At 37.0% G+C, this 21,638-nt stretch overlaps 1 protein-coding gene across 7 annotated transcripts in view; it reads left to right on the top strand.

Moving 5' to 3' along the window:
• Neto2 (neuropilin (NRP) and tolloid (TLL)-like 2) overlaps positions 1–16,439 on the top strand; it is a 64,235-nt gene extending 47,796 nt beyond the window's left edge. For all 7 annotated transcript variants that reach the window (NR_151665.1, XM_030243818.1, NM_001357287.1 and 4 more), the window contains 3 exons: positions 5,213–5,441; positions 10,631–10,744; positions 12,041–16,439. Coding sequence is in view for 6 of the 7 variants with exons in the window: in XM_030243818.1 (XP_030099678.1) it covers positions 5,213–5,441; positions 10,631–10,744; positions 12,041–12,621 (924 nt within the window). In the remaining variant the exon portion in view is untranslated. The remainder of the gene's footprint in view (positions 1–5,212; positions 5,442–10,630; positions 10,745–12,040) is intronic.
• The last annotated feature ends 5,199 nt before the right edge of the window (positions 16,440–21,638 follow it).

Raw genomic sequence — 21,638 nt, 5'->3', positions numbered from 1 at the left:
CTTTCCAAAAAGTACTTCAGTAGTACAGGAAGTAGCTCCAAGTGTCAGTAAGTGGGTCTACATGAAAAATGTTGCTGCACAGCAAAGAAAACCATCAGTAGACCACACAGTCTACAGAATGGGAGGAATCTTTACCTCAGATAGCTAATATGCAAAACAGAACTGCAGAAATACTAAGTCAGCAATTGGGCAGAACAGAATAGACAAGTGTTCAAAGAAGTACAAATGGCCAGTAACTATTTTCTAAAATGTTCAGCCTCCCTAGTCATCAGGTAAATGCAGTTTAAAACTGCTCTTAAGATGCTACCTCTCCCAGTTAGGAGAGATATCAATACATTTGACAAATGTTGGAAAAGATATAGAGAAAGGAACTCTACATGGTTCATCTGAGTGCAAATTAATACAACCACTATGGTAACGAGTTTGGATATTCCTGGAAATGAAATCTACAGATAGGACTGCCATCTGACCCAGCTATTCCACTCCTGAACATAGATAGCCCCAGAGAGCGCTGTACTTGCTACAGAGATGTTTGCATCCCAGTGTTTACTACTGCTCTTTTCACTATGCAAGGCAATAGAACTAACCTAGTTGCCCAGCAACACATGAATTGATAAGGAAAATATAGTACACGTTTCATTATGTAAAATGGAGTATTCAGTCTAAAAGAAATATGAAATCACAAAATTTGAAGGAAAATGGGTAGACTGAGAACATATAATCTTAATTACATGCTCTGAGAACAAGTCCTCATGATCCCCTCATTTACAGGCCCTTGTTTATAATGTACACATGTATGTAAGTAAACAAATTACATGTTATAAAAAGTAAAAATGCTTACCGATGAGTTTATTTATAGGGTATACTTTGTATAAGTCTTTTTAATGCTATCTCAAGGTATAACAAAATTTCAGTGCAAAAATAAGTCCTTAAATGGCACTATTGATATGTGTGATTTCATGAGGGGCTATTATTGAGAGACCTAAACTTTGTTTTTCTTGAATATTCCTCTAAAATGTAGTTCTTTGTAACCACTATGTTTAGTTGTTTGATCTTCAAACAAAAATTTTAGCTATTCAAATTATGAAGGTTGCTAGGCATATGTTTAAAGTCATAATTTTGAAAGCACTGGAAATACCTGGGAATACTGATTGTCAGAGAGTCATAAGCCAGGTATTTGTTCTTTTCACTCTGTGCTATAGTTCTAAATTGTGTCATTATTGATGAATTATATACTTTGAGGGTTTTTTATTAAAAAGAAAGCATACAAATGACCTAGAGATTTGAAAAACAGCTAAGCATCACTATTAATCACAAAAACATAAATCAAAATTTGACCAATTAGAATGGCTCTCACCTAAAAGTCAGTAGCAAATACTGAGGAGGCTGAAGAAAGGGGAACTCCTACACCTTGTTTATGGAAATGTATATTAGTTGTAGCCACCATGGTAGACTCTCCTCAGGAACACTAGAAGTAGGACTGCCATGGATTTAGCTCCTCTGTTACCAGATAGAGCCCAAGGGAACGTAAATCAGTGATCAAGTAGATGCTTGCCCTTCATGTTTATCCCAGTTCTGATCACGCCAGCCAAACAGTGAAATCAACAGATACTTGAATGGTCAGAAAGGCTATATATACACACACTAGAATGTTACTCAACTGTGAAAATGAAGTACTGTCTTTCTTAGCCTAGAGGAGATTATGTCAAGTATGTCAGATATAGACAAGTGCCACATGTTCTCACTTAAAATGAGGAAGCCAAAACCAGCTGATTTCCTCAGAAAGTAGAAAAGTGATCAGTACAGGCTGGGAAGCAGGGGAAGAGGAAGGGACAGAAGGAGTAACAAGTACAGGTAGTTTGTTATACTTAGTTGATAATTATCTGTATTGCAGCAAAAGTGATACGAAGGATTTTTCAATATTTCTAACACAATAGTACATGTTTAAAGTAATAGCTATATGCTTATCAGCTTTATCTACTCATTACATAGTACAGTATGTATTGAACATTTACTATGCCAATTAAAAATAAAAATAAGCTAGCTGGATTGTGGTGGTGTTGCATGCTTATAAATGCAAAATGCAGGGGACAGTGACAAGAAAATGACAAGTTCAAGGCCACCTTCAACAAATTTAAGCCATACAGGCCTACATAGTAAAATTATATCTTTTAAAAATTCAGTAAAAATTAAATATAGTAAAGTCTTTTTAATTTTATGTGTATTTGTCTACATTTATGTATATAAGTATATTACATGCATGTTTGGTGCCCTCAGAAGTCAGAAGAGGGCATCAGATCCCCGGAAGCTAGAGTTAGACAGTTGTAAGCAGCCATGTGGCTACTGGGAACAAAATCCAGGTCTTCTGGAAAGGCAGCCAGTGCTCTTAACCTCTGAGCCATATCTCCAGCCCCCTAAATAAAGATACATCTTTAACTATTATAAGATAAACCAATCATGAAGTATAACAGATAAACCATGCACATAAAACTGGGAGAACCACTGGATTAAAAGATAGTAAATACACTGAACTCATAGGATTAAACAAAACATAAAAGAAAATGATTCCTGATACTAAAAGATGATTGGAAATTTGAATGCTAATGTATTTGATAATAGCAGTTTACTTATTTGTTTTGACTGTGGTGTGGGATACAAGTTGTACGTGTACACATGTGTGCATCTGCATGTGGAGGCCAGAAGTCAGCCTCAAGTCTGGCTCTTCAATAGCCATCCGCTTTGCTTTTGGAGGCAGGATCTCTCACTGGTCTGTGGATCACCAGCTAGACTGGGCAAGCTGGCCCCAACAAACCTGGAGAGCTACCTAATCCACCTCCCTAGCGCTAGTGCTACAAGCCCACTATACCCAGCCTTTTCACTTTAGTAGAAAGTAAAGCAGATACTTTATTGGCTGAGCCATCTTTCCACCATTTTTTTTTTAAATAATGCATTAGAACCATTTACAAATGGAATACTGTCTGGTCTTTGTCTCTAATAGGGGCAGAAGTAATGAAAGACAAAGATAAAACAGGATTAGCTGAATTGATTGTTAGTGAATTTTAGGACATGGTTTTATGGGTATATTATATATTTTGTCTGCTTTTACATGTTTAAAGTTCTCCAGTTGTGAGCTATTAGATTATCATAAGAATATCAGAAAAAATCTTTATTAATAGGTTGATAAGTAGTCCATTGTGGTGTCTGGAATATAGAATCTTCCCATTTCCTCTCTGTGCCTCTTTCTGTCCTGTCTTTCTTCTCATAACACCTTAGGATACTAAAGCTGAGGACTCTTTTTATTCTTGCCAATAAAACTGGGGGAAAGGGAACACTGTCAAGTCATCTAGACAAGAGATACTAAGAGATACTGCTTGCCTGGCTAGAAGATGGGGAGTGCAGGACACTGACACTACCCGCAGGCTGCAAGCACAAGTGAGCCTCAGGGCAGAAGACATCAAGGGTAGGGAGGTGTGTAGCCACCTGGACCTCCCATAGAACCTGCCCCCAGCTGCCCTGCCTAACTACATCACCCTGACTCTGGGCAACAGCAGGATACCCAAGACAAATCTTAGCAATGGTCCACTTTTTATGGCTCTTCAGAAACCAAAACAACAGCAACTTGCAATGAATATTTGCATGTAAAACTATTTGGGAAAAAAATATATGTACTGTGTGACACTGCAGTTTCTGATGCTACTACCACAAATGACTATATAATGGAGAGGACAGAATGGTGAGTGTGAGGTAGAGAGGCAGTGCAAAGACAGAACCACATGGACGTCCATGATCCATGCTCTCGTTGAAGTTAAAGGACAAGGAAGCTACTTTTACAGTGGTGACTGCAGGCTCAGTCTTGAGACTTGAGAAAGAGGGACATAGAAGGCTTCTGTGACAACCCTTGCCTCCACCAAAGCCCCTCAATAAAAAGTAAGAGGCTAGAAAGAAAACCTTCAAAGAAAATTGCTAACGATTTTATCAAGGATGATCGCCACAATGATGGCTCTGGCAGGAGTGCAGTGGAGGGGAGTAAGCCATTGAGAGTATAATATGGGCAACACAATCTGGACAATTTGCTTTTGTCTTTTTTCTTTTTTTTTTTTTCTTTTCTTTTTCTAGTGAGGAGAGAGGTCTCAAGGGTGGGGGTGGACCTAGGAAGACTGGGAAGTGAGTATCATTGTGGCACATGATGTGAAATTCCCAAATAAATTATGTAATAAAATTATACTTTGTATTATATTTCAACTTTTCACTTGGAAAAAGTTCCATGTGGCTGCCCTTTGCATGTCTAAAGTGCCAAACCATTGTTCTCATAGTTTGCAAGCACTGTGCTATAAAGTAAGGACCATGACTAAGTGCTGTGATACACTGACAGTTGATAACTGAGAAGACAATGAGTAATGTGTGATTAACATATAAAGTGATGGCATATACACTTAAGAGAGGGATGACTAATTCCAGGCATGATGCAGTGGCCTAGTGTGAAGTGTAATTTGGAACTGATGGTTTGTTTATTTCTTTTCACTCATTATGTTAAGATTACAGGAAATTACAGCTATTAAAACTTTGGAAAATTAAATGCATATTATCAGACTATAGTTTTGACCATTTTCATATTATCTATATAGATCCGTTTTATGTTTTAGAAGACTTCCATGCTATATATACAGTGAGGAATTGAGCAACTAGGCAGAGTAATAAGAAAAAGAAAGAAAAGACAAACCAACCAGACTTAACAGATGTCTGTATAACTATATTTCTCTCTCTACTTTTGTCAATTATTACACTTTCCTAGTGGTTAAGCACTTTAATTATAATAAATGTGTTTATGATGAGTAAAAAAAAAAGGGGGGTGCAGGTTAGCTGCCAAGGTTTATAAGCATACAGCTAAGTGTGGAAAGAGGAGGGTCAGAAGCCTGAAGTTATCTTTAGTTAGATGGTGAATTCAAGTTCAAAAGCAACCTAAGCTACATAAACTGCTGCCTTGAAGAAAGATAAGTATTGAATACAGAAAAACTGAAAACACCAACATTGACTATTAGGATAATACAGCCATAAGCAACTCTTTTATTTCCTTTACCTGTTAATACCATGGGATTATTATTATAATGAGATTATATTATATAGGAATATAAACACCTCTTATAAATAAAATATAAAATAGAAAATTATTAAGTATCTTTAAAAAAAAACCTCTTGTGTTCTGATATTACAGATTTATTTGAGGTTCCTAGATTACCAAATGGAACACTCAAATGAATGCAAAAGAAATTTTGTGGCAGTCTATGATGGAAGCAGTGCTATCGAAAATCTGAAGGCCAAGTTCTGCAGCACTGTGGCTAATGATGTCATGTTGAAAACAGGAGTCGGAGTGATCCGGATGTGGGCAGACGAAGGCAGTCGGCTTAGCAGGTTTAGGATGCTCTTCACTTCCTTTGTGGAACGTAAGTAAATAATTTAAGTCCATTACATAATGTTCACTCATTCACAATATGCTTACTGAATACCTACCTTTTGACAGAAAAAGTACTTTATTTTATAACATCATTTTGTAAACTGTCACACTTCACTTTTTAACTTAACAGGAACATTATTTTTCTCCCCCTGGCTTAGAGCAAACCTTACACCAAGTCTGTGAGTTAATACAAGAGTGAAGATGGTCAGGACAGAATCTGGGAGTCAAATTACAGCACACAAGACAAATAATGAGGGCTGGAGAGATGGCTCAGTGGTTAAGAGCACTGACTGCTCTTCCAAAGGTCCTGAGTTCAAATCCCACCAACCACATGGTGGCTCACAACCATCTGTAATGAGATCGGATGCCCTCTTTTGGTGTGTCTGAAGACAGCAACAGTGTACTTACATATAATAAATGTAAATAAATAAACAGACAGACAAATAATGATCTATAACACAGACTTACATGCCATAAAAACACTAATTTATGCTTATAGACATATAGTGAACATGTTTATTTAAAAAGCATCAACATTAATTTTATCACAAACCAGTGAATTATCCTGAGAAGTCATATTTAACTCTTAGATATTAGTGCTTTGTTCACATAAATGTACCTGCAGAGGTCAGAAGAGGGTGTGGAAACTGGAGTTAAGGATGGTTGTGAGCTACCACATGGGTGCTGGGAATTGGACTTGACTCCCCTCAAGAACAAGCGTTCCTAACCCCCAAACCATCTCTATTCCCAAAGTAATTCTTATCAGCATGAATAACCATGTGTCCAAAAACATGTTGAAAGGACTGAGATATGATTCCCATCTTTAAAATTTTGACTGGTAGGCAGGGAAAAAAAGTGTTGGCATGTAAATAGCATCATTGGGTCTATATGAAGAGATTGCAGACACTGGGGGCTTCTCTAGGGATTTTCTAGTTTAAAATAGTTACCAGGCAGGGAATGGTGGTACACACCTTTAATACCAGCACTCCAAAGACATAAACAGACAGATATTGAACTCATAGGCTTGTGATTTCAAGACCAGTCTAGTCTACAGAAGAGTTTCAAGACAGCCCAAACTGCATAATAGATGCTATGTCAAAAAAATCAAAAACAAAAAGGGAAAGGAAAGTTATCAGCTTAGCTATTATTGACTTCTGCAAACCATGGATACCAAGAATAGTGTTTTATGTACTATGTTGAAGATTTTGGGATTTTTTTAACTGTTATTTTTAAGTAGTTTTGAATTTACAGAGATTTACAAAAATAGTAAAAAAAATTTACGTCTATTCAGATTTTCCTATTGTTAACATCTTCAAAAAAAGGTGAAAATTAGCATTGATATACTATTAGCCAATCTATAGACCTTCACATATCATTAAATTTGCCCTTAATGGCTTTTTTCCTTTTTCTTTAATGTCTTTTTTGATGATCTAGTTTCCCACATTGCTTTCAGTTGCCAAGTATCCTTGATTTTCTCCTTCTCAGACACCCAGTCTTTATATGAGAGGAATACTAGTTAGTGTTTTAATAAACTGTCCACACATTTGGGCTTATGTGATGTTTTCCAAATGATTCATGGAGAGCATGAATTTCATCTAAAATACTAATGTGCCTCCTCCTTGTGTCATGTCAGTGAAGTGTGGGTATGGAGTGCTAACTGTCTTAGTAATGCTGATTGGCTACAATATTGACTCCACCATTTTCCTAATGGTATGCCAGCTTTCCCCACTTACAGAATTATTCCTTTTCTTTACTAGTCTTTTGGGGACTGTGAAAATATCTTTTCACAACTAATTTTAGCATCCATTGAAGTTTTCTGTCTGTAACTTGCAACAGTTATTTGTTCAGTGTTTACCTAATGACAACTTTCAATTTCCATCATTCCTTCTTCATATTCTAATTAGATATTTGCTGTGAGAAGAAACCCAGTCTAGTCTTTCCCTCAAGTATATATTGTTATTGTGTGGACTATTCTTAGGAAGACATAAACAAATGTCTGTTCATGCCAAATTAAAAATCAATGATAGAACAAAGTCAAGATGCTACCAAAACCCAAATTTATGAACCAATGATACTTGCAAGACTCACCTTGTAATATCACCTTGGATACTTGTAACTTTATCACCTTGGATACTTACAAGACTCAATCAAAGACAGCTGCATCAGGAAAGGCCACTCCACTATGAGTGACAGCTCACAAAGCTGGAAACCTGAAGCACATTGCACAACTTGAAGGCAGCAAAACTAGTTGGAAAGCAGCTCAGCCGGCCTATGTCTCTCAGCAGTCCTTACTACTTACATAACTTTGGGGAGGGAAGGGACTAGTGTATCTGTTTAGTTTCAAGGACTTACTCAAGTCTTTGAGATGTTTACTCTTCTTATCCCTAGAGATTTTATCCCAGAAGAAATTGCTATACACCAATTGAATATATACCAGTGATCTTATATGTATTTATTCTATTTTTATATTGTGGGAAATATTACCAAACCATCCAAGCTACTGCCAGCACCAGTGGACAGTCAGACCTACTCTCAGTCTGGCAGACAGGCCGACCTGTTCTTAGTCCAGCAGACTCTCTGACTCAGAGCTCCGAAATCTCTCCACCCAGCTCATGAAGTTCCCATGGCAGGCTGCTGCCATACATGCCCCACTCTTCCAAATTCCCATGGGTGGCTGGGTACACAATCTTAATTTAGAATCAACAGGTAACACAATCGTTGGACACAGCAACTAGCATCCTAATTTGTAAGCTATTCTAAGTTATAAATCTGCCACCTGAACCAGAGCCTCCCCTACCTACATTGTGTCCTCCATGATCTCTCCTGTCCAAAAGAAAGTATCTTTCTCCTGCCTCCCTTACTCCTCTCTCTGACCTGGAAGTCCCGCTTACCCCTCGCCTAGTAACTGGTCCCCTGAAATCTTTACTCATTAGGCGAAGATTCTGCCGCATTGATATATTACCATTATTATTATTCTAGAATCCTGGGATTTTGTTACATAAAGTCCCAGCTTCAACCCCATGAGTCTCTGAGTTTGCCTCCTCTCTCCCTCAGTTGTCTAACCACTACTCTTTTATTTTGTTTTGTTTTGTTTTGTTTTGTTTTGTTTTGTTTTGTTTTGTTTTTCAAGACAGGGTTTCTCTGTATAGCCCTGGCTGACCTGGAACTCACTCTGTAGAACAGGCTGGCCTCAAACTCAGAAATCCGCCTGCCTCTGCCTCCCGAGTGCTGGGATTAAAAGCATGTACCACCACTGACCAGCCAGTCATTACTTGTAATACTACACTTAATGATATTACTTGGTAAAACAGGCCCACTGTATTTTCCCAACCCTAGAACTAACCATACTTCTAGGGACACACTTTTATTCCTTTTATTAATGTGAAAAACATGTCTAGATTTCCAAGTGCATTGATTTCTTTAACCCCAATATACACATAATTTCAAAAATACTACTACATACATTATCTATGCAAGGAATATCCTAATAGAGTATTTTATTTGCGTGTAGTTCTTTTTTTATATATTATAGTAAAATACACACCAACCAGTTCTACATGTTTATGCAAATTAGTGGTGCTTAACATTCAAGTTATATACAATTATGACCATTGTCTTAATCACTGTTTTATTCCTGTGAAGAGACATCATGACTAAGGCAACTCTTATAGAAGAAGCCATTTAATTGAGGGCTTGCTTACAATTTCAAGGGGTTATGTCATTATAATCCTGGCAACCATGACAACACACATGGTGCTAAAGCAGTAGCTTAGAGAGACCTATATCCTGATTCACAAAGTAAGAGAGAAACCTGGGCCTGGCATGGGCTTTTGAAACTTCGAAGCCCAACCCCAGAGACACACCTCCTCCAACAAGACCACACCTCCTAATCCTGCTAATCCTTCTCAAATATTGCCACCTCCTGATAACTAAATATATAAGCCTATGGGGGTTGTTCTTATTCAAAGTATCATGCCACACCATTGTCTCTACAATGCCCTGCAATTTATGTTAGTTTCTTGAAACATGAACTATAGTTCATGATAATTAACCTGGAATTAATTACCAGCTGCACAGGAATTTTAGTGAATGATGTTTTATAGAGTACTCAGGCTTAATAGCAAAGAAGATTGGGATAGTTTCCATTCAGCAATACTTCCATATTTCGCTTAGGGCTTCCTGAGAGCCCACTAACTTTCTGTTTCCCCAACCCATACTGAGTGAGAGTCAGTAGAGGCAATAAGATACCAGTTATATTGCTGATACTGTGCATGAGTTGACCATAGCCTGGCTTTCCAAAATCACCCAAAACTAATTCTTTAGAGGAAAATATTTACAGTCCTGGCTATATTTTAATGAGGTTTATTGTATACTTACTAACAAAGACATTAATTGGAAAGAAATTTATTAGTCCAATACATTTTTTTAGATCTTTCACCTTGAAAAGAAACTTTGGGATTTTGGTTTGGTTTGGTTTGGTTTGGTTTTGGTTTTTCAAGATAGGGTTTCTCTGTGTATCCCTCTGTGTCCTGGAACTCACTCTGTAGATCACACTGGTCTCAAACTCAAGACTTCCACTTGCCGATGTCTCCTGAATGCTGGGATTAAAGACATGTACCACCAAAGACCAGCTGAAAAAAAAACTTTTAAGATATATATATTGTGTCTCTGTCTGACTGTCTGTCTTTACTCTGGATCACATGCTCAGTTTTGTCTGCAGTGTAGAATTTTATCTTAGCAGAAGCAAGCACACTATATCATCATCCAGCATAAAAAAGTATTCACCTGTGCATAGGAAATAGGAACATAAAACATTGCAGAAACACACTGAAGGGATTAAACCCTTGAGATAATTAAGGCCATTTTTCATAGATGAGAAAGCACTAAAAGTGTTCTTGAACTAGGAACCTGTAATGTCAACTCTTGGGAGATTGAGGCAGGAGGATTGCAAGTTAGAGATCAACCTAGGCTATTGGTTGAGACTTTGTCTCAGAAAACCAATAAGAAAATAAAATTATCTTGAAAACCAAAAAGCATTTAAGAAAAGTAGACATTCCCACCTGGAAGAACTACCTCCACCCAGCTAAAGTCAGATTCTAAAGTACAAAATTAATGAAGATGGGTTTGTGGTCAACATGTTACTGTATTTAGCAACATTAGTTTTCTTTTTTCCTACAGCTCCCTGTACAAGCAGCACTTTCTTTTGCCATAGCAACATGTGCATCAACAATTCTTTAGTCTGTAATGGTGTTCAAAACTGTGCATACCCTTGGGATGAGAATCACTGTAAAGGTAAGTCCAATGCAAAGGCAGCCTTTCTATGAGGAGTGGGGTCCTTTCATAAGAAAGGGCCTAAAGTTCCCTTTCTACAGGTGTGCCTACCATAGTGCTCTAGCAGAGCTACACACATAGTAACATTTTTACAGGATAACTTACTTCTTGGATGTTATAAAAGAAATATTTAAAAAAGCGTTTCTTTGTAGAGTTTATTTTCAAGTTATTCAGAAGTTTGCCTCCATATTTTATGCCCTGTTTTACATTATTGTTGAACTTTGTATTATAAATACCCTGCATGTAGTTACCAAATAGTTTAGAGGGTAGCCTCAAAAACAAATGGGCTAACCTGAGCAACTAATAGGTTCTTACAGTGAGTATGGAAGCACTGTCTAATAACACCAGCTAATAGATTATTACAGTGATGTAAAAGCACTACATTAGAAAATGGGCTTTTTTCTTTTTTCTCTACATCAAGTTATTTCTATTTTTTTAAGACTTATTTATTTATTTTATTTTACACTGTAACTTTCTTCAGATACACCAGAAGAGAGCTTTGGATCCCATTATAGATGATTGTAAGCCACCAATGTAGTTGCTGGGAATTGAACTCAGGACCTCTGGAAGAACAGTTAGTGCTCTTAACCACTGAGCCATCTCTCTAGCCCAAGTTATTTTTATTTCTAACATATATTTTGAAAGGCAAATAGGCATTGGATACCTATAACTTGGTTGTCACTTGAGTTGGAAAAATAAAATTTATCCATCTTTCATCTTTCAAAGAGTTGAATAAACAAGTTCAAACAAGCACCTTACTGTGGGAAGCTGATGTATAATCTGATAGCCATATTAACTACTTGACATACAAGTGTTTTATCATTTCAAAACAGTAGACCATGGTGGTACATCTGGATTGTTAATCTGATTCCACAGATATGAATCAACACAGTAGTTTGTTGAATCTGCCTTATGGCAGAAACTTAATAGGTCAAGAGTATTTGTTTTTTAAATTTTCCATATTAGTGTAATTTGCAAATTGTAGGCCCTTGTGAACCTTTTGTGTAAGGGAACCAAGTACTTTAGTTTTTCTTTGCCCTAGCTAGCTATATCATTATTTGTTACTTGACTCAGAAATCATGGGAATAATATTTTCTATTTGTTTAAAAACCAGGTTTTTAGGGTCTGGTATATTTGACCCAAATCTCCTATTTCGTCTAAAAATAACTAGCCAATCTATATTGGAACTCCTATAAGTGAATTTTGGGGAAAAAAAAAAAAAAAAAAAAAAAAAACCTCAACATTTCTTTCTTACAGAAAAGAAAAAAGCTGGACTATTTGAACAAATCACTAAAACTCATGGGACAATTATTGGCATTACATCAGGAATTGTCTTGGTCCTTCTCATTATTTCTATTTTAGTACAAGTGAAACAGCCCCGGAAAAAGGTTATGGCTTGCAAAACTGCATTTAATAAAACTGGGTTCCAGGAAGTATTTGATCCTCCTCATTATGAACTATTTTCACTAAGAGAGAAAGAGATTTCTGCAGATCTGGCAGATTTGTCAGAAGAACTTGACAACTACCAGAAGTTGCGGCGCTCCTCCACGGCCTCCCGGTGCATTCACGACCACCACTGTGGATCACAAGCATCCAGTGTGAAACAAAGCAGGACCAACCTCAGTTCCATGGAACTTCCCTTCCGAAATGATTTTGCACAACCACAGCCAATGAAAACATTTAATAGCACCTTCAAAAAAAGCAGCTACACTTTCAAACAAGCTCATGAGTGCCCTGAACAGGCTCTAGAGGACAGAGTGATGGAGGAGATTCCCTGTGAAATTTATGTCAGAGGGCGAGACGATTCTGCACAAGCATCCATATCCATCGACTTTTAATTGCTGACTAAAGGCATTATTGTTAAGTGTGTATGCAGCCTACACCAACACTCATTCTATCTCCGCATCCAATCTTGTTCTATCAAATTTAGAAAGCCCTTCATAACTTATCATAATGCTGATGATTTTATTATCTCAGGCAATCTATATATGTGAAACCAACTAAGAAACTTAAATGTATTCAGTGGAAAGAAGGCATCATCTGTTGCTGGTATCTTAACCTGTAAAACACCACCAGTGCAATAGCAGCTGAGGAGCAGGTCATGCATGTTAAGTCAGGCAGAGCAGCCCGGTGCTGTGAACACCAGGCACTGTGCGTGTCTGCACAGCCCCATCAACTTGATCTCACAGTAAATTTAAAAGTTTTTTCTTTATATTCCTTTTGTCCTTCTTTTTTCTGTTATGTTTTCTTTGCCTGTGGTTTTACCATTTCAGTTTCCTGCAGACGGGGATAATATGTCACTCAATTCAGCATGGCCATGCATTTGCTCCTAAATGAGTGTAATACGGCTAGTACTGTAATAAGTGGCAGTTTAAGATGCAGTCATATTTCATTTCTTCCTGACTGATTTCTACACTGTTGTCTTTAATAACTGCATCTTTAGTTCTGCTTTTCTATGGGAAGTAGGACTTATCACCTTTAATCATGTTTCATCTTAGTTATACTAAAAAAGTAAGAATCCTAGGGTATATTATTACCAGATACACATGAACAGAATTTTGAGAAAGATTAAAAACTTGTAGCAACCTCTGAAGTTTTCCCCACTGGGTCTCAATTCAGTGACAGTAATCAGGGTCCTAGAACTCACCTGTGAGCAGACCTTTAATTATGGCTCCATGCAGAGCTTCTCAGATCTTATTCCCTATCATCTTTCAAAACGATTTCTTTGTTCTCTTGGTATTGGTTTGTCTTGGACATGGCCATGGTTGGTGGAAGCTTAAAGAAATTCTCAGAGAAACTGTGTTAGCCTTTACATAGCTTCTGCTTGAAACAGTGCATTTTTCTACCCATTATCGAGAAGAGCAATTTCAACTTTTTTTTTAAGCTGCACTTTTAACCTTATGTTTTTTAAAGTATATAAAACAATAATTTATAAACACGGTATCAAAACTCATTGTGTTTTTTTAGACTTTTGATATTATTTGATATTGTATAAACTTTATTAGATCAAGATTTAAGACATACAAGACAATTTCTTTAAGTCTTCACAGTAGTGACTTTATATAGAAGAATACTGTGATGGGACTGTACTGTAATTTATTATAAAGACCTTGCTCATGGTGATATGTACATACATTTTTCTTTCTTTTGCTGCTGTGTTAGTTGGTAATAAGTTTTTCACTGTGTGGTATTTATTGTTCTAAATCACAACAGAAATCTTATATTAGAGTATACATTAATTCATGATCCTTCAATTATATTATTTATAGCAGGAATCCTTTGAATAAGATATAGATGAGGAAGAATTCATATATTTAATGATAACCAATAGAGATAATGCCATTTTAAAGAAGTAAATTCTCATTTTCTATATTGAACTAAATTTCCAATGAATGAAAAGTTGAGGTTTCACTAGATTTCATTTATTTTTTTAAGTACTACATAAATCTGATTTCTCAGATTACTAAAAACTTTGACCTTTAGTGTGATGTACTTTCTGACCAAAGTGTGTTTTCTGTATGACATTTTTTTTATTTTTAAAAAGGAAATTATATCAAGAATATTGGGAAAACTTACCCTTGGCATAAGCATGACTTAATTTTTTAAGTCAGTAGATGTTCCTGCTTTGTAAAATAGAACTTGGAAAAGTAAAAGGAATCTCAAAACATAGTAATCACTGAACTATCCAGAGAAAAATTAAATGTTCTTTCAGTAACTATAAGCATTTTATTATGTGACTTAGACCAGCCACCACTCCAACACCATAGTAAATACTTAAATTGATAGCTATGATACCATAGTGAAATAAAAATTAACAATTTTATAAATTATATCCACTATAAAAATAGTTGTCATATTCATCATTAATTTTAAGATTATAGTTTATAGTATGCCTTCATACATCATGATCACTTGTAGGTGTATTTTTATTTTTAACACTATTCTATTTTAAAGGAATTTGAAGGGATTTACAAAACAGTTGTTTGTACAAAATACTGAACATTCCAACCATGTAAATTTGCATGATCTCATGCATCAGCAAGAGAAACTCGGGTGATCATTTGGTTCTAAATTCTCTAACTAGAAAGTTGATCCTTTTCACAGTAGAAAACACTTATATTCAGAGGCTAAAGTGAAAGCCATAAACTTAAGCAGTAACAAATATGAAGTTAAGCTGTCTTATGTGAGTTATTATACCCTACAAAGTACCTGTGTTAAACACACCCTTCAGTGAAAAATGCAAAGCCAGAGGATAGTAAAAATCTCCAGTGCAAGAAAGTACTAAGTACAAACTATATGATACCAACACATTGCTGTCGTTCATCCCAAGTTCACTACAAGCTGTCAGCTCCCAAGTAGCCACAGACTGCAACCTACACATCCCACTGTCTCAAAGACATGGGAATAAACTGTTATTTGTTTGCAGAAGAGAGTTATCAATATAAATATTGAACAAAAACCAAAGGATGTTTACATTTCACATCATGGATCTGAAAGGCTCCCTTAGCTTTGCTTTAGGAGAGTCTTTGTCACTCTCCTACATGCGTTTTGTATCATTGCTAAGCATTAAGGAACTGCAGTCTGCACTGAACATTTCTATACTTTGGATACTACCTAATGATGGTACTTGCTTGGGTCAGGAACATATCAGCTAAGATGAGAAAAGGCTGCTTGTAGTTCCAGGAATAATTAACATTCAGAGATTACACTTTGTTGCAAAATGATGTCTGCCATATGCCCACTTTTATTTACTACAAGTGTTAAGAGAAATGTGCCTGAATCACATTGATTGTGGACAGAAGGAACTTTATTTTGTTCTGTTTAAAGATCCAAGAGAGATGATCTAGTCTAGTTTTGTCAATGAGAAGACAAAACCCTGATGGTGAAGTAGCTCCCCATGGCTCCATCCTCCTAGCCCAGTAACCTTCCTTGGCTTCTTCTCTCCCTGCTTAGCTTTTAAAAGTCACATAATTCCAAACATCAGCCTAGATGTTCCATGCAAAACTTGTTAGTTATGCTTACTTAAAATGTAATGCTGTAATTTTGTATACAAAGGGGGTTTCACCCTCCCTTTTTAATTTATATAACACTGTTATCCCATCAGTTTTGTTACCAGACTTCCTTGGCACCTGCAGAATATGTAATTACTGTGAATTCTTAGTAAACAGTGCTGGTTAGCAGCACATAGGCTGATGCCAGAAAGAAAGCTCTGTGCTTTCACGTTTGTAATTTTTTTAGTTAAAATTAACAATGTACATTATAGAAATTAAATATTGGGTACTGTATCTTGAGTTTTGAGAATTATTTGAGTCTGAACCACTGTAAGAGAACAAGCTGACCTGGGATATCCTTTTAGCTTCCTACACCATCTGTTACCTGTTATGTATCTTTCCTAGTAGTATGTTCTTCTTCACTCGGCTTTTTAAGATACTTTTGACTATATTTCTGAGATTGGTTTACTGGCTCAAAAAGCCTCCAAGCTAATGATGAGGGTGCACGTATAGTGAGTACTACCTAAACTTGTTTTTTTAAGGAGTAGATTTCTATTAGAGACAAACTTCCAGATCATGTAAGAATTCTCATTGCTTAATCCAGATTTGGCACTTTAAAGTACTTAACCCTTGAAATGCAAATAAAAATTCCTCTTTTGATTTTCTTCCTTGCCTCAATTCTGAAGCGTGTAAAAGTAGAACATTTAGCTACTTTGGACATTTATAGGCCCTTCCTAAAACAGTACGAATTCCTATTTGCTGCATTCCAAATAAAATAGTCAGGGTTTATTTGTTAAAGCAACTGTGGATGATTATTATACTTAAAAAGCATATTTTACTTTTAAATTAACAGAAGATGGACTTTTAAAATAAAAACGTTATAGGATGGTTAGCTGACGAGATGGGTCAGGCGTAAAGAGCACTGACCAAGCTTCCAGAAGACCAGGGTTTAATTCTCAGCACCCACATGGCAGCTTGCAACCGCCTTTAACTCTAGTTGCAGAGGATTTATCTCCCTCTTCTGGCCACTGTGGGTTCCATGCATGCCTGTGATATATGCAGACAAAACAGTTGTCTGTGTGTGTGTGTGTGTGTGTGAGAGAGAGGGGGGGGGGGAGGGAGAGAGAGAGAGAGAGAGAGAGAGAGAGAGAGAGAGAGAGAGAGAGAGATTGATTTGATATTCATAGCTCTCAAATTGCACTTAAGGCCCACTCAGCAGGAGGGATCATGCCTAATTCTAGAAACCTAGCCAACTACCCAGGGCTAGTAAAATCATAGGTCTTGGAGGAAAACCCACAACTGCATTTTACTAAACCAGCACAATCCTTAACTACATAATAAACATTTATCCTTATACCCACACATAAGTGTAGTCCTCACCCCACATCAAGTAGATTTCTTATTGTAATGGAAGGAGTCCATTACAGAAAGCCACAACTGATCAAACTACAGAGTTCTAAGCCGAATCCCAACTGATATTTCTACAACACAAATCCTGTTCTTAAAACTTGAGGTCTGTGTGAGGATGATTATGTCTCAAAGCCTCCAGGAGGCCTGTGCATGCAGGCAACTGTTCTGCTGCAAACAGATCCACAGACTCCACAGTGTGAAGGCCTCCCAGGTGAACAGCTACATACAGGGCAACAGCTTAACTGCTCCTCTTAAGACCCAACATTCTGAAGGCCTCCCAGGAGATCTGCTACAACCAGGGCAACAAATCAGCAACTTGTCTACCCCTCTGAAGACCCCACAATCTGAAGGACACACAGGAGTTTTCTATAGCCGGGGCCACAGGCCTACCAAGAGACCAGCAGCAACCCAGCGACGCAAGAGATAGGTACCAGACTAGCTAACACCATGGATAACCAGATGGCAAGAGGCACGTGCAAGACCATAAGCAACAGAAGCCAATATGCTTTGGCATCACCAGAACCCAGTTCTCCCATCACAGTTCAGGAAGCAGACCTAAAATCCAACCTCATGAAGAAAATAGAATCCTTTAAAGACAATATTAAAAACTCACTGAAAGAAACACAGAAAAATACAGGTAAACAAATAGAAATCCCTTAAAGAAATACAGGAAAGATATCCTCCAGGTCCATCCATTTGTCTAGGAATTTCATAAATTCATTCTTTTTAATAGATGAGTAGTACTCCATTGTGTAAATGTACCACATTTTCTGTATCCATTTCTCTGTTGAGGGGCATCTGGGTTCTTTCCAGCTTCTGGCTATTACAAATAAGGCTGCTATGAACATAGTAGAGCATGTGTCCTTCTTACAAGTTGGAACATCTTCTGGGTATAAGCCCAGGAGATTTATTGCTGGATGCTCCAGTAGTACTATGTCCAATTTTCTGAGGAACCACCAGACTGATTTCCAGAGTGGTTGTAAAAGTTTGCAATCCCACCAGCAATGGAGGAGTGTTCCTCTTTCTCCACATCCTCGCCAGCATCTGCTGTCAACTGAATTTTTGATCTTAGCCATTCTGGCTGATGTGAGGTGGAATCCCAGGGTTGTTTTGATTTGCATTTCCCTGCTGATTAAGGATGTTGAACATTTTTTCAGGTGCTCCTCAGCCATTCGGTATTCCTCAGTTGAGAATTCTTTGTTTAGCTCTGTGCCGCATTTTTTTATAGGGTTATTTGATTTTCTGGAGTCCAGCTTCTTGAGTTTTTTGTATATGTTGGATATTAGTCCCCTATCGTATTTAGGATTAGTAAAGGTCTTTTCCCAACGTGTTGGTGGCCTTTTTGTCTTATTGACAATATCTTTTGCCTTACAGGAGCTTTGCAATTTTATGAGGTCCCATTTGTCGATTCTCGATCTTAAAGCACCAGCCATTGTGTTCTGCTCAGGAATTTTTCCCCTGTGCCCATATCTTCGAGGCTCTACTCCACTTTCTCCTCTATAAGTTTTAGTGTCTCTGGTTTATGTGGAGTTGCTTGATCCACTTAGACTTGAGCTTTGTACAAGGAGATAAGAATAGATCAATTTGAATTCTTCTACACCATAACCACCAGTTGAGCCGGCACCATTTGTTGAAAATGCTGTCTTTTTTTCCACTGGATGGTTTTAGCTCCTTTGTCAAAGATCAAGTGACCATAGGCATGTGGATTCATTTCTGGGTCTTCAGTTCTATTCCATTGTTCTACCTGTCTGTCACTGTACTAGTACCATGCAGTTTTTAAGACAATTGCTCTGTAGTACAGCTTGAGGTCAGGCATAGTGATTCCCCCAGAGGATCTTTTATTGTTGAGAATAGTTTTTGCTATCCTAGGTTTTTTGTTATTCCAGATGAATTTGCAAATTGCCCTTTCTAACTCAGTGAAGAATTGAGTTGGAGTTTTGATGGGGATTGCATTGAATCTGTAGATTGCTTTCAGCAAGATAGCCATTTTTACTATATTAATCCTGCCAATCCATGAGCATAGCATAGGAGATCTTTCCATCTTCTGAGATGATCTTCGATTTCTTTTTTCAGAGACTTGAAGTTCTTATCATACAGATCTTTCACTTCTTTAGTTAGAGTCACACCAAGGTAATTTATATTATTTGTGAGGATGGTGAAGGGTGGTGTTTCCCTAATTCTCAGCCTATTTATCCTTTGTGTAGAGAAAGGCCACTGACTTGTTTGAGTTAATTTTATATCCAGCTACTACAATGAAGCTGTTTATCAGGTTTAGGAGTTCTCTGGTGGAATTTTTAGGGTCACTTATATATACTATAATGTCATCTGCAAATAGCGATGTTTTGACTTCTTCCTTTCCAATTTGTATTCCTTTGATCTCCTTTTTTGTCGAATTGCTCTTCAAGTACTATATTGAATAGGTAGGGAGAAAGTGGATAGCCTTGTCTAGTCCCTGATTTTAGTGGGATTGTTTCAAGTTTCTCTCCATTTAGTTTGCTGTTGTCTGCTGGTTTGCTGTATATTGCTTTTATTATGTTTTGGTATGGGCCTTGAATTCCTGATCTTTCCAAGACTTTTATCATGAATGGGTGCTGGATTTTGTCAAATGCTTTCTCAGCATCTAACAAGATGATCATGTGATTTTTGTCTTTTAGTTTGTTTATATAATGGATCCTGTATATTAAATCATCCCTGCTTTCGTGGAATGAAGCCTACTTGATCATGATGGATGATTGTTTTGATGTGTTCTTGGATTTGGTTTGTGAGAATATTTCTTTGTTGTTTGTTTGTTTATTTTGGTTTCCAAGAATTTTATTGAGTATTTTTCATCAATATTCATAAGGGAAATTGGTCTGAAGTTCTCTTTCTTTGTTGGGTCTTTATGTGGTTTAGGTATCAGAGTAATTGTGGCTTCATTGAATGAATTGGGTAGAGTACCTTCTGTTTCTATCTTGTGGAATAGTTTGAGGAGAATTGGAATTAGGTCTTCTTTGAAGGTCTGATAGAACTCTATAACTGCTTCTATTTCTTTAGGGGATATGGGACAGTTTAGATGATTTATCTGATCCTGATTTAACTTTGGTACCTGGTATCTGTTTAGAAATTTGTCCATTTCATCCAGGATATCTAGTTTTGTTGAGTATAGGCTTTTGTAGTAGGATCTGATGATGTTTTGGATTTTCTCAGATCCTATTGTTATGTCTCCCTTTTCATTTCTGATTTTGTTAATTAGGATACTGTCCCTGTGCCTTCTAGTGAGTCTGGCTAAGGGTTTATCTATCATGTTGATTTTCTCAAAGAACCAGTTCATCGTTTGGTTAATTCTTTGAATAGTTCTTTTTGTTTCCACTTGATTAATTTCAGCCCTGAGTTTGATTATTTCCTGCCATCTACTCCTCTTTGGTGAATTTGCTTCCTTTTGTTCTAGAACTTTTAGATGTGCTGTCAAGCTGCTAGTGTATGCTCTCTCTAGTTTCTTTTTGGCAGCACTCAGAGCTATAAGTTTTCCTCTTAGGACTGCTTTCATTGTGTCCTTTAAGTTTGGATATGTTGTGGCTTCATTTTCATTAAACTCTAAAAAGTCTTTAATTTCTTTATTTCTTCCTTGACCAAGTTATCATTGAATTGAGTGTTGTTCAGCTTCCACATGAATGTTGGCTTTCTATTATTTACGTTGTTATTCAAGATCAGCCTTAGTCCATGGTGATCTGATAGGATGCATGGGATAATTTCAATATTTTTGTATCTGCTGAAACCTGTTTTGTGACCAATTATATGGTCAATTTTGAAGAACATACCATGAGGTGCTGAGAAGAAGGTATATCCTTTTATTTTAGGATGAAAATGTTCTGTAGATATCTGTTAAATCCATTTCTTTCATAACTTCTGTTAGTTTCAATGAGTCTCTGTTTAGTTTCTGTTTCCAAGATCTGTCCATTGATGAGAGTGGGGTGTTAAAGTATCCCACTATTATTTTGTGAGGTACAATGTGTACTTTGAGCTTTACTAAAGTTTCCTTAATGAATGTGGATGCCCTTAGATTTAGGACATAGATATTCAGAATTGAGAGTTCATCTTGGAAGATTTTACCTTTGATGAGTATGAAGTGCCCCCTCCTTGTCTTTTTTGATAACTTTGGGTTGGAAATCAATTTTATTCGATATTAGGATGGCTAGTCCAGCTTGTTTCTTTTGATCATTTGCTTGGAATTTTTTTTCCAGCCTTTTACTCTGAGGTAGTGTCTGTCTTTGTCCCTGAGGTGGGTTTCCTGTATGCAGCAAAATGTTGGGTCCTGTTTATGTAGCCAGTTTGTTAGTCTATGTCTTTTAATTGGGGAATTGAGTCCATTGATATTAAGAGGTATTAAGGAAAAGTACTTGTTGCTTCCTGTTATTTTTGTTGTTAGAGTTGGGATTCTGTTCTTGAGGCTATCTTCTTTTAGGTTTGTTGAAGGA

Source organism: Mus musculus, chromosome 8 (assembly GCF_000001635.26).
Source record: "Mus musculus strain C57BL/6J chromosome 8, GRCm38.p6 C57BL/6J".
In the NCBI taxonomy this organism is placed as follows: Eukaryota; Metazoa; Chordata; class Mammalia; order Rodentia; family Muridae; genus Mus; species Mus musculus.
The sequence above is the reverse complement of the archived record's forward strand: the minus strand, read 5'-3'. Positions and strand labels throughout refer to the sequence as shown.